Genomic DNA, 14,075 nt, shown 5'->3' with positions numbered 1-14,075 from the left:
AGCTGTTTAAAAAGGCTTCTTACTATGAAGTTAACAATTATCTAGTTGATGAAAGGGCCTGGGATTAATGTTAGACAGGCTACTTCTAATTAATTTGCCATATTTGTTTTGTGTTGTTTGGCATAGTTATTTTGTATGATGATTTGCTATTTTAAAAGAGTACCGAGAGTTTTTACGACAACCTCTTCTCTCGGTCTACACCCTCTGTATTTTTGCCGATGAGTAGGGATGTCTACAGATTCAAATTTTATGACGTGTGATAAGTATATATATAAGTATAAGTGATACCTGTATCTTATATTCCATAATAAACATATTTTATTTTATGGTTTTTTTACCTTTTAATTTTATGACAATATTTAACTTATCAGTTTTTATTTATACATGTGTGGGTAATGTAAATATTGTAAGTACTGTGTATTAGTGTGTTGTAAATAAATAAAACTTTTATAAATATATATTTGTTGTTTGAATTGTAGAAATAATACTTTGTCTACATCCGTGCAAGTCAAAGTCAACGCAATTACTAAAACGTAGGCATTCAGAGTATTTAAAGCTAAAATAACAAAAAGTAAATCCGTAAATAGACATGACATTGAAAAAATGCTTTCAATTTATTTGAATACGTTCAAAGTTGGTCAAGTGGTACGGGAAATAAAATGCACCACCATTTCGCGGTCTCTCCTCGCGCTAACTTGAAATGTTCAACCTTCTGCCGGAAACTGCGCAAATTAATTGTACCAAACAACCAACTGTAAAATTTAAATTAAGTTTTTTAAGTGTTTTTGAAGCGGGAAGTTTCCGCGAGAACTAATCCGCGTGTATTATTTAATATGAGAAATTATACTACAAATTTGTGTAATTTTATAAGAAGTGAGAAATTTTCATTCAAATTTGTGATTATAAATATTTACAACTCTTAGATTTATAATACATACAATGTGTCTTCGAAACTACACACAATTTGGGATGTCGTAAGACGGTAGAAGTCTTATCAAAGGGAATTAGGAATTATTAATTATACGTAAGATTATTTTTACGAAAACAATATTAATTAAAACATCCAGCAACTGAAATATACAAATCAAGGCACATGGTAACGTTGAGTATTGCAATCGGTGATAGAAATAAACTTAATATTTATTTATTTTATAAATAATTTAAGTTCAGCTAATCTGTAACGTGACATTCATTGACTGTTAAGTGATATGAAGTTCGTAGTTAGTTATCAGCCCTTACTTTAATTGTTTTACTGAATAATTTATTACAGGACTGAATAATTACACCAACTGTGAAACGCCGGTAAAAATGGAATCAATTGACATGCAATTGTTTCGAAAATGACCCATTAAAGAGACAGTAAATACTATACTACTACTATACTAGAATATTAAGCTTCAATATATTAAAATAATAATTATTTTTTATAGAACAGGGAGCAGACGGGCAAGAGGGTCATCTGATGTTAAGTGATACCGCCGCCCGTTGTTTGGTCTTATACATTATTTAATTAATTGAACGAAACAGTTTTATCACAAGTCTCAAGTTAATGGAACAAAAAATCTAAATTATCGTATACAATATTTCATAATTAATTATAAAAATACTAGCGGATCCGACAGACGTTGTCCTGTCTACACGTCTTTAATTTCAAAATTTCAATTTTGAATAAGCCATTTTGATGAAAATTATTATTCAAATGTTATGACAATATCTAACGATCCAGCACATGGTCACACACGATATAACACAATGATAACAAAACTTTTTTTAAATTTCGGGACAGACTAAAATTAAAATTCGAATATTATTTAAAATTTGACACTGCGATGGTAGCGCCGTCTGTCGGATCCAATGTAAAACATTCCAAAATCAACAACAACTAATAAATTGAAAATTAATTAAAAAAACATTGTCCAGCGGACAAATTTGTGAATCTAAACCATTCCCAGATCCCCTTAAACACACACAAAAAATTTCGTCTAAATCGGTCCAGTCGTTTAGGAGGAGTTCAGTCACATACACACGCACACAAGAAATATATATATTAAGATTTACGAAAAGTAATAGTAAAACTAGGCAGTGCGCCTGTCTAATGTCCGTCCTTTTCTTTCATCACCTAACCATAATTAGAGAAAAAACACCAAGGAGGTTGGAGGATATAACTAATACACTTATAAGCTTAAATAGTTTTAAATAGTTTTCTCGACTTTTTTTGTAAGAACTTATGCCTAATGAAAAAATACTATATAAGTAATACGTGCTACAAAAGTAATTACAAATTAATTTTTAAAAGAATTTGTATGACATTCTTTTTATAAATTTATGTAGGTAATTAATTTTACACACGGCCGATCGCAACGTTTTATTTCACATTCTCTTTTGCTTTGATGTATCGCTTGGTCAGACGCTATTGTAATTATATTGATATTTAGCGCCTGAATTAATAATTAATGTACTGTTATTATTTCGTTAGTGCTTTGTGAGTATAGAAAGGAATCAGATAATATATGTTTTGTTTCGTGACAATATTTTACCTTTTTCGTTTCTTTGCTTAATTATACATTATCCCTAGGACAATTATGTGCCTTTTCGTTCATTTAAGTTAAATGAAAGAAATAATGAGTGCGGTTTAAGATTTATTGTGTATAGAAAACTTCATTTTTCAGTATTTTTAAGTTCATACAAAAGTTAAATTTTCGAGAAGTTATTAAATGTATCTGTGCGTCTGGGCTTTCATTAAATATTGATTGAAGCATAATGTACCTATTTGGTTAAGGCAAAGTTTCCATTATTCTCAACTAGAAAATCTTAAAAATATATTCAAAGCAGTATAAAGCTAAAGATTAACATGTTCATGATGATTTAGCATCCAAGATCAGGCCTATATTTCACGATTAATAAAAAGACTTTGGATTTTTTTCCTAATCCTACACGCCCTTGATAAATTGGCACACATCCATATCGATCTGTTACGTAACAAATATTTTATGTGCTCTTACGCTAGGGTTGCCAGCACAATTTACTAAATGCATATTTTATAAGATACGCAATATAAACGATAAATGGATACAACCAAACTGCAATTTTTCACGTTTCAGTTAATGCATAATAATAAAAGTATCCTGACATCAGATGGCATTCGTTTGTATATACGTTTTCTTTAAAGAATTCATAATAGCCCGGCAACGCACTCGCGAGCCCTCTGGCATTGAAAGTGTCCAAGGGTGGCAGTATCCCTTAACATTATTTAGATGAGCCCACCTATATGCCCTCTGTTCTATATAAAAAACATTGGTGCTGCAGTTATATAAAAGGCCTGGGTATTGTTCACAGATTAATGTATCTAAAATGATGGTAGTATTTAAGTAGAAGGTGGTTTATCTTAATACAACTTCTGTGGCGGACCAAACTTAATGAATAAACGATCCAACTTATTAAACGTACAAAAATATTTTTCAATGTCAACCCTGGCATAACTTTATGAGTTCTCTGCCCTCTCGTAACTTGAGACGTTGATAAATGCATATTTCTATGACCTCTGCTCCATTTTACAGTTATTGCTTCTATGCATATTATAACTTACCCATTATGTATATGACACCATTTGTATGAATTTCATTTTTCATTTGATTTATTTCTATTTCATTTTAAGTGGTACGAAGATCAGCAATTCATGAACTAAACACGTGTTTCGTTGCACTGTTTTGTGTGTCTAGTACCGTATTTGTGAATTAAGCTATCTTCAAAAGCAAGTAATATATGTCGATGAAACCTGTCGTTCGAATTCTGCAACTGTTTCATTGATAAATGCATGAACATAGCAATTTAATAATAATAATAATAATAGAAGCATTATTAAGTGCCATAGATACTTAATCCGCTGTTTTGATAGCAATTTTTTAGATAACATTTTTAGTATAGTCTTAATCTGAAATTATTTATTTATATTTTAATTTTTTGTAACATTTATTTTAGCCGTAATTGTCATATATTCTAAAAAAGATAGCTTGTTACATATACTGTAGATATAGCATTATGTATGATGTGTTGAACTTTAAAAAATAAAAAAAAATAAACATAAATCAGGGGCCAGATGTTAATCAGATTTCTATCCTCAATTGTAAATATTGTTTTATGAGTAATACCGGTTTATAATATAAGACCATCCGAGTATATTATGCAGAAGAGAAGCTCAGGCTGCCATTGCCAATTACTGGACATGAAACACGGCAATTATTGTTCTCTGTCACGGGCGCGCAAGAACTTGAACCTCGGAGATGAATAACAGACAGATTTCATAAGAGTTTTTTTTATAGAACAGGGGGCAAACGGGCAGGAGGCTCACCTGATGTTAAGTGATACCGCCGCCCATTGACACTCTCAATGCCAGAGGGCTCGCGAGTGCGTTGCCGACCTTTGAGTTGCATTCGTCATCAAAATATTGGACTAATGGAATGGAAATGGAATTTCATCTTTTCTATAGAATTAGAAATAAGCAGCTGGAATGGTAGGCGATAAGGTTATAAACAATGAAATTAATAATGTTTTTTAAGAATCCAACACTGGACCAACTAACACATACTCGTAATGTGCGACTAAAGGAAGCGGTGACAGTAATAAAACTTAATTCTCATTTCAAAATCGTGTCTCTAGTTCAAATTCCACAAAGGCTCACGTTTCAGCGAACACGTTGGCTGAAATTAGCGAAATAAAATATGCAAGCTCGCTCGCTAGTTCGGTCATTGCACCCGTATCGACTGGCCTTAATAGGATAGTACTTTCACATCCTATACTGAATGTTTCCGGTAAAGCTGTGAGGTATTTTCAGCTCCGAAAACAATTTACTTAAGTTATAGCAATTTCTTTTTAATGACGCCTACCAATTCTTGAAGAACCTAGGTCTATGGATAAGGTTCGTAGCATTTGAAATAGTAATCATTTCGGCCGATTGGCTAGAGATGGATTAATGAAATATCTAAATCAAGTCAAACTTATATGATTATAGTATTCGAATTTTACTGTTGTTACTGAACTTTGTTAATAACATCAATACTAATTAAATATTTTTATCATCTTTAGGCGCATAAGTGTTATTTTAAGAGAGTGCGATTGTGACCGATTGTGAGAGAGGAAGAAAGGGAGATCGAGAAAAAAAACCACGCTATTAGTTGATGTATTCGTTTAGGATATTAGAACTTTAGAAGATAATTCTGCTGCATAACGTCTTCTCTAATATTATCATTAGCATGTATACAGTGAATAAAAGTGTGAATATAGTTGAGTTAGTAGTTAGAATATACAAATACATAGAGTGATCAAATACTTGTACATGATCCTATTGGGGCTTTTAACTTAGCAATAATAATTATTTTACAAAAAAGAAAGAATCGCACTTTTTTGACTACATTAATTTACATATATCTTACGATGAAATATAACTTTAAATGTCTCATTGCAAAGATTTTGAAAGATTGAAAGAAAGATCGTCGTTACAATTCACGAGAACACCATTTTAATGGCACAAAAAAGAGGACAAAAGCCAGCCAACACAGACTACTACTACTACTACTAGAACTATAATCTAAACATTTATCCGGACATTGTGAAATAATAAAATACTATACAGAATTTCTTACTAAATGTAATAAAGATATACATGTAACAACAAACATTGATACAATTTCTTAATTGATTCTTAAAAGAATATCTAATAATAACTCTTAATCTTATTTTGTTTTAGCGATTTCTTTCATAGTTTATTTATTAAGTAAAGAAGTAAACAAACAAATATAACATTCAAGCTATTATGTTTAAGCCAGTCTAACGACGGTTAAAATTTACATAGGGCTGAAGTAGGATTACATATGCTATGGAGGTTTTGGAAAACTTATAGCTTTTATCGCTCTAGAGTTCAGAAAGTTCGAAGATAAGCGTAACACTTTGAATATTACCTCTTCATTTTATGACTTACAGGTGCTGTTATCTAGCCTAGTATTATATTCTAAATGCTAATATTTTTGTGTTCTGTTCTATGCTGAAAACTGTTTTGATGAATATCTTAAATTATTCCCTTCCCCTTAATTGACGAGTTACGAGTCAGAACAAAAAAAGTAGAAGAAAATCTATGCAAACGAAAGAAGTCTAAGAAATTATCAAACTATTGAGTTTGTCGATTTTCTATTTATATTATTACCTTCTGATTATAACACAAATTATGAGCAAATTAGATATATAAAATGTAACTAAAAATGTTTAAAAATAATTTAAATCTCTGGTATTTAAAGACAAACCAATATAATTAATAAAATATTTTTTATTAATTATGGCTTCGTTATTCTCGCTTTTTAATAAATACATGTTGTAGTGTTCAATTCATCTTAGAACTAAGAATTCAGTATAAATATATGATTTGTTTTATTTTTTAGTATAAATAGGTAAAAATTGTATAATGTATTTGTTTGGATATTGTTCAGTGAGTAGCAATGATGAGCAAATAAATAAATAATTTAATCAATCCGTCGTAACGTAGAAAGTACTTTGTTCCTGATTGTGAATCGCATTCTTTAATTATAAAAATCTACAATCAATGTGCCTGTGTGTCACAACTGTGATAAGCTACACTGGTTTCTGGTTTAGTTTGTCTGCTTTAGCCATCAGTGTTATATTAAATATATTATTTATAATATAACACTGATGGTATATCTATAACATAACTGATATACATAATATATCACCTAATATATATAATAAATAATTCACACGTGCTCACTCAATCACCCGTATTTCCGAAACAATTCAAATTACGCTGGCCATAGACGGACCGCATGATGCAGTCAAGACCAGCTGTTATAAAGCGCTCGCGTTAAAGTCGTACCGGTCTGCAACAAGACCGCAAAATGCAGTCGACTACGAGTGATTGGATCTCTTGTGTTCGTCCGCAAAATAATACCGATGCGAGTTCATTTACAAGATGAATTTCGATGAAGAGACACTGCTTCTTGTACTTGTACTGTACTTTACTTTCGGAGTAGAAGACACCGCGTAGTATGTGGGTGCGTCCAATACTACAATCAAGAGAACAACATGGAATGTTTTATCTTTTGTATCCCCAGCTGAGAGAAGACACTAAAAAGTTACACTACTTTAGAATGTCCGTGGTTTTATTTGATGAATTAGTTAATCTAGGTTGCCTGTCGAGTGGAAGGGATTGGTACTCAGCGGGGAGCGGGGAGGGCGTGGCGCGCGGTAATGATCAATCGCTTGTAGCCGTCCATGTATGGTTGGTCCGACAACTCCAAGCAGTCGACTGCATGGCGAAAGTCGACAGCAGAGGGTCTCGGCTGCAACATGCGGTCCGTCTGTGGCCAGAGTTAGGGTCCTTCAAGAACAGAGCGTACCAATTCTTAAAAGGACTTAACTTGCACTTACAGCCTTTTGGAAATGTGGGTGTCCATGGGCGGCGCTTTTAATTAACATCAGATGAGCCTCCTGCCCGTTTGACTCCACTTACATAAATAACTAAAAAAAAAACACGCAGATTTGATTTCAGTTTCTACCTGAAACACCAGTAGGAGAATACGGAGTTTTGAATATCTATTTAAAAACCTACTTAAAATTATTCATCCCTGTAACTGGTTAAGCTTGACAGTTAAGCTGTATTAAGAGGTTGTTATTGTCAGTTTTTCTTTTATCTTTACTCCACTATTATCCGGCTATTTTTACTCCACCGTAATAAACCTTTCTTTTTACCACAATGTGTCTGACATTTGCTAGGGTTGCCAACATTGAGAAATTAAGAATGATAAATTGTTGATCAAATTATATGAATATTGCCGTTGGTCATTATTATATCAGTATAAGGAAAAACCTTATTTCTCGTTAAATGCCATATAAAATACTAAGAAATCTCTTAAATTTAATTTAATAAACAAAATAGACTTCACAGTGACTTCACATTAACAGCCAATTCAAATCAATTAAACTCTTCTAATAAAATTATTAAAGAAAAGGAAGCTGTCAAAATCATCTCGAAAAAGAGTCTCACACAGTGTAATACTGGTTGGAAGTCACTCGTATAATTACAATCTTTTCATTGACAATATTGTATTATGTTTATTATTACGTAATATAGGTATGAATATTACAATCCAAGTCTCTTTTAATATTTATTTAAAATAAATAAGTCAAATATAATTGTAGTTAATTCTAAAATAATAACTAATCTTAAAATGTAATAATTAAAATATATTATTGAAAGGAGTCCCAATATTTATTGTACATATTAATATAAACGACACTTCGGCAACCCTAGAGATGGCGTCAAAACGCCTAGAACTGAAAGATTTCTTTTGTTTCGATGTTCACGTAAACTGTCCACCAACGTATTGTGTGCGTGTTCTATATTCCTTTGTCCTCATCTTGGCTTACTAAGTACCCAAGTAACTCATTAATAATGTTAGATATACATTATTTCAATATTACTTGATAGATTATTGTGATATTGGATATGTATGCTATATTTGTTTTAAATATTGTAGAATTGTTTGATGATTTGCTTTTTTTTTTAAAAGAGTTTTTTACGCCGGCTTTTTCTCTCGGCCAATACCTACTGTTTATACATGTGCTTAAAACTCTGCCTTTTTGCCTATTAAGAAAAGATGAGAGGAATTGTGATTAAGAAGTAAATTCAGAACTTGTGGCTTTTGACGTGCGATGACGCCGTTTACCTCCCTATATTATAAAAAATCTCAACAGACACTGTTTCAGAGACAAGTTTAATACTTTCTAGAAAATCTGATACAACCCTAAAAACAGGATAATTACGAATGAATGTTCGTTAAAAACTCCCTAATTTCAAGAAAACGCCTCGTATTTCCACACAATTTGCTAAGCTAACGAAAAAATTACCCAATCTGGCAGTTTATTAGGGTTGCCTCACGTAATTTCCTCTGTTTCACCCACTATTGGTTACAAAATTAAATTCATATTTAACGAGAGAGGTCACGGGTGTTTGTATGCAAAATAAATGGATCTGATGTCTTGTCTTGACCTACTTACCTTTGTGCCGGGTGAAAGATGAACGCTGTTTTGACAGAGAAATTACTTATGAAGAAGGTTTGCGTTTTACGGCTTACCAGACGCTACAATTTCAGATTAAATATTTTGTACGTCAATGTTTATGTAATTGTGTTATTAATTTTTTAGTGAGTTTTCTTTTATAATTCCTTCACATAACACATTTATTAGTGTGTAACCATTATTTGTTAACTGTCAACAAGACAGTGGTATGCATACAACACAAATACAAAACAGGAAAAGATGGAGTCTCCCCTCTCCTATCACAAAAAAAACTACTAACTACTACGTTACTAAAAGTACCAAACATTAAAATGGAAAGTGGTAGACAGTGGCTTTTTATCTTAAGATGATAATAAAATTGTCTACCAATTCTCTATCAAAGCTAAAACTTTACGATCCATTTTCTATTATTTCCCGGTAAAAACATCTTGGGTCGAAGAAAGGCCCAGAAACAAGAAATCTGTGTCGGTAGAGCTCATTTATTTTGCAAGCACACATCGACCCAAAAGATTGAAGATATCTCTCGCACGAACTAAACAATTTAGATACCTAAGTTACATATTTTTTACTAAATTTGATTTGCACTATATATGTATATAAGTTTCCGTGATTTACAAATTATGATTTAGTATTTCAGCTGTACATTCGTAATATATTAAAAAAATGTTGTGTGGTTTTATGAAACCATGGTAAAAGTGAAACTTTTTTTTATTACATTATTACTAATCCACAGCATTTCATTTGTTTTCTACGTTCCGTACAACATCATTCATTCTAATTTCAGGTAAAACAATATCAGTCAGAATTTAATGAGTTTTATGTTGAGGCCAACAAATTGAAACTGCCGACTTGATTAATTACTTTTCAAGTGGAAAATTGTTATTCTAAAATCGATCTGACGACGTTTACGTAATTAAATAAGATTATTGCAAAGGCTCTGTTGCGAGAAAAACCTAAGAAATTTAACTCTTAAGTATTGTCGTTTTAAAAGTATTTTGTCGTATTGAACACATGTCAGTTTATTTACAATGATTGCTTGCTTGAGTGATCAGGATTTGCTGATAAACCTAGGAAGGCGGATCTTAAAATATTGTTTATAATTTTTCTAACTATATATGTTGGAAATTATTAACTTAATCTCATACGGTTGTAAGTTTCGGTTTATAAATGTTGGCCTTGTGGCTTCAGTGTGCGACTCATCTATGAGATCCTAGTTCCTATTCCCGGTTCTACATAAATGGACTTTCTTTCTATATGCGTATCTGCGTCCCACACCTTAAAAGGTTTTATGCGAATAGCGCCTTTATAGTTGAATATTAGTAGGATGCAATTAAAGTGTTAGCTCTTAAAGTTACAGTAGTTACAACTGTTTCTAAGTTATAAATACTCACATGAAAGTTCGTTTCAACAAATTATGGCTGCATGTTCGCAATGAAATTTGCTGAAAGCGAAAAAATCTGAAGTTTTAAGTGCAACTTTGACGTTGATTTCAATTGGATCAATACTACAAGTTCGTAGTCCATTAAAGCATTTAGCTGAACAATCCCCAGTGTTGCCAACTTGTTGATAATTGCAGACTCCCACAAATGTGGTAAATTTCAACTGACATGTTATAATGATAGTTTGGCTGTTATTATTCTATAACTAATTTTAATTAAATAAAAAGATATATGTCTGGAACTTTAACGTTGAAGTTTTTTCTTTAACATATTTTAATAAATGGACAAAATATTGTAATATATATCATCTATATTTTGGCTATATTTGGGCTTAATAGTCATTAATAATAATTCTAAAATTTATTTAAAAAAAGCCATATTACACCAATTTTAATATAGCATTAATCACCCGTAGATAATTCGAATTTTCTAGATTTTAATTTTAATCTTCCACGTTCCCGCCTCAATGATCTAACAATGCATTTCATTACCTCGATTTCACGCTTCAATCCACCACGGCTTGCCATTTCAATACAGTCACAACAAATGACCTACACGGTAAATATGATACTTAAAATTACTTTTATTGTCACGTGCGAATTATTAATAACATATGGAAACGCTAAAATCATTATGTTGCGAAATTTAGACTTCAAAACAAATGGTGGACCTCAACAACTAAAAATTCATGAAACACCTCAAGTTAATTTGACTGAAAAATCTGAAGACAGAGCTTCTAGTACGACTCAAGAAGTTTCCAAGGACATAAGTGAAGAGGTTAGTCGAAAAGAAAATGATTTACATGATGATGCCATCCAGCAAGATTTGAATGATATTGAAACTGTTGTACAACCAGAAATTAAAAAAGTCAACAGTGGATCCAGTGACAAACAGAACTTGGAAAAAATAAAATTGATGTTAAAAGAAATAAAGAAAATGTTGAAAAAAGAAAGAAAAACGACGGGAGTAGAAAATGATCATTTTAAATCGTACGTGCCGATTAGTGAAGATGTTGAGAATCCGGAGCCCCGAGGTATGGCAAGGACCTTCATCCATTCTATGGATGGATTGAACCTTATTAATAGAGGCAAGAAGATACACGATATTGTCTAGACTATTATTAAGTATTAATAATCATAGATACATGTAGAGTTTAATAATTATTTTAACATATTCAAATTATATTTTTTTATACTTTTGTTTTTTTATAGAACACGGGCAAACGATCTGGAAATGATCTGATTTTAAGTGATTCATGGACACTCTCAATGCCAGAGGGCTCGCGAGTGCGTTTCCGGCCTTTTAAAAATTGGTACGCTCTTGAAAAACAAACAAAAGTCGAATTGGTTTAAAATACCTTTCGAGAGTGCGCGATTTGACTTAATTTTAACTCTTTTATAAATCGTATTGTTAATTGCTAAATTCAATTAAGTTAATTTTAATTTTATTGCGTGGGCGAGTATTTAGACAATAAGTTTTATAACAAATATAAAAACTCAACTTTTTATTATGACATGAAAATGAATATGACATTTGATATGACATGATTTAGATGTACCCCTTTCTTTCCAAATAAAACAATTTATTGTTATAATTATTATAATGTGACTTAATCTAGTGAATACGCGTGAATCTTATGCAAATTATTAAAATGAATGGACAAACAAGAACACTTAACTCAGTTTTTTGACGTTTCTTTCTCTCTGTTTACTCAATATATCTTTAACCTCGTTTAAGACTTTATTACTGACATTAACGATTATTCAAATATTGCAAAAGTGTAGGCCCCTAATGAAAGGAAAAGTTACAGATTTTTTATATGATTAGACAACATCAGCAATTAGAGAGTTACAATAATTTGGAAAACTATTTTAGTTTACCTAAAATCATTACAAAAACTGATGGAATAAATACAATTATATTAACTTTTCTATGTTACACGGGTCCCGTCTAAGAATGCTTTTACATATTTCTACATAACTACGACTAATATGGCTTAAAGAAATATAATAACGTATAAACATTTACAAACGTGCTCGGAAACATAAATTGATTATCACAGATATACATTATCCAATTGCCAAAATTATGGCTTCCTTTTATGATTGCCAGAAGTAACTAGCAATGAAAGCTTGTTTATGTAATAAACTCTCTAAAACAACGCTTATGTGTGATATAACTTCCATTTAATACAAGCCTTCGCCGTTAACAGGAGAGTAGCGGAACCAAACTACGAATTACAAATTTTCAGCCTCATATTTGTTCAACAGGGTTTTTGATTCACATTCTCATTTCAATAAAAGATTTCAATAGTTCCGATATTAATTTGTGGGATAGCTCCCTCGGTACCCGCTCGATTATTTATTGAAACTGTGATTGTAATGATTTTTTATCACTTCCATATGTGCTGATAAAATATAACAATTAGGAGGGATGTGATACACCAAATTCTTTACCTGTCATAATACTATGGTCGTACCTGTCTTACATTTAAACATCTTTTTGCTACGCGGACAATTTCATTATTTACCTTACGTGTGTGAGGCAAGCAACAACTTACTTGTAATTAATTAATGACAGCCATTATTTTGGGTATATCTTTGGACATAGGCCTCCCCGATTTTTTTCAATTCAGCCGGCACTGCACCTTTTATATCAGGTTGCAGCCTGCTTGCTTTGCGTGCATAATGTCGTCGGTGGGGTAACAGGCGATTTTGTTCTGCCGAGATCTGCCGTTTACCAGCTTGAAATACTTCATTACGAATACCATTACCTTCTCCAAGGATATTGTTGTGTGATCCTCACAGTTTCGGCTAAATGCAGGAAGGATTTATTGATTATAAACCTTAGTCTCAAATTCGGACGGAAATCATCCATGTATTATTTAACGGTTGACTTAGGATGTTGCCACTTATCTAAGCATCAATTCAGGTGTTAAGATACGATATATTGTGTTAAATATACTTATATGCATATGCTATTCAATTTTCAAATCGAAAATTTCGAAGTGAAATATGTAAGGTTAAGGTTAAGGTAGGTGGACTCAGTTTCCGCAACTAGACTCGTAATTGGTCCGTTTTGCGTAAAGCCCTGGCTACTTAAGCCAGCCCAGCTCCTTCCAGAAGCACAGAAGTCTCCTGGGCACTTCACAGGCTTCTCGGAGCGACCTCACTGTTCCGAGGATTTCTTTACGTTGTTTAGCCACAGCCTCGCATTCCAGGACTACGTGGGTGACTGATTCCTCTGCACTGAAACAGCCTCTGCACATGGGGCTGTCTGTCGCGCCTAGGACAAATAGATGTTTATTAAGGAGACAATGGCCCGTTATTGTCCCTATCATTGTTTTGAGATCGGTTCTGTTTAGGTTTAGAAGTCGCTTAGTCAGTTGTGGGTTCACCGCTGGCAGAGCCATTTTGGACTGCCTGCAGTCTGAACTATGCGACCATCGTTGATTCTGGATTTCGACGGATTTCCGGATAATCCACGTTCGAACTAGCGAGAAGGGCAAGGGAAGGAGCGGATACGGGCCATCCGGCGTCATTCCGGAGCCTCTTC

General features: G+C 32.5%; 2 protein-coding genes across 2 annotated transcripts in view; both read left to right on the top strand.

The window, feature by feature from the left end:
- LOC111003464 overlaps positions 1–14,075 on the top strand; it is a 129,253-nt gene that overhangs the window by 12,919 nt on the left and 102,259 nt on the right. The window lies entirely within an intron of this gene.
- On the top strand, positions 11,030–11,809 carry LOC123689630. Its single transcript, XM_045630754.1, has one exon. It carries the CDS (start codon positions 11,067–11,069, stop codon positions 11,631–11,633), a length of 567 nt encoding a protein of 188 aa, XP_045486710.1. The 5' UTR covers positions 11,030–11,066; the 3' UTR covers positions 11,634–11,809.

This window comes from Pieris rapae, chromosome 13 (assembly GCF_905147795.1).
Source record: "Pieris rapae chromosome 13, ilPieRapa1.1, whole genome shotgun sequence".
Classification (NCBI taxonomy): Eukaryota; Metazoa; Arthropoda; class Insecta; order Lepidoptera; family Pieridae; genus Pieris; species Pieris rapae.
This window is presented reverse-complemented; position numbering and strand designations above follow the sequence as displayed.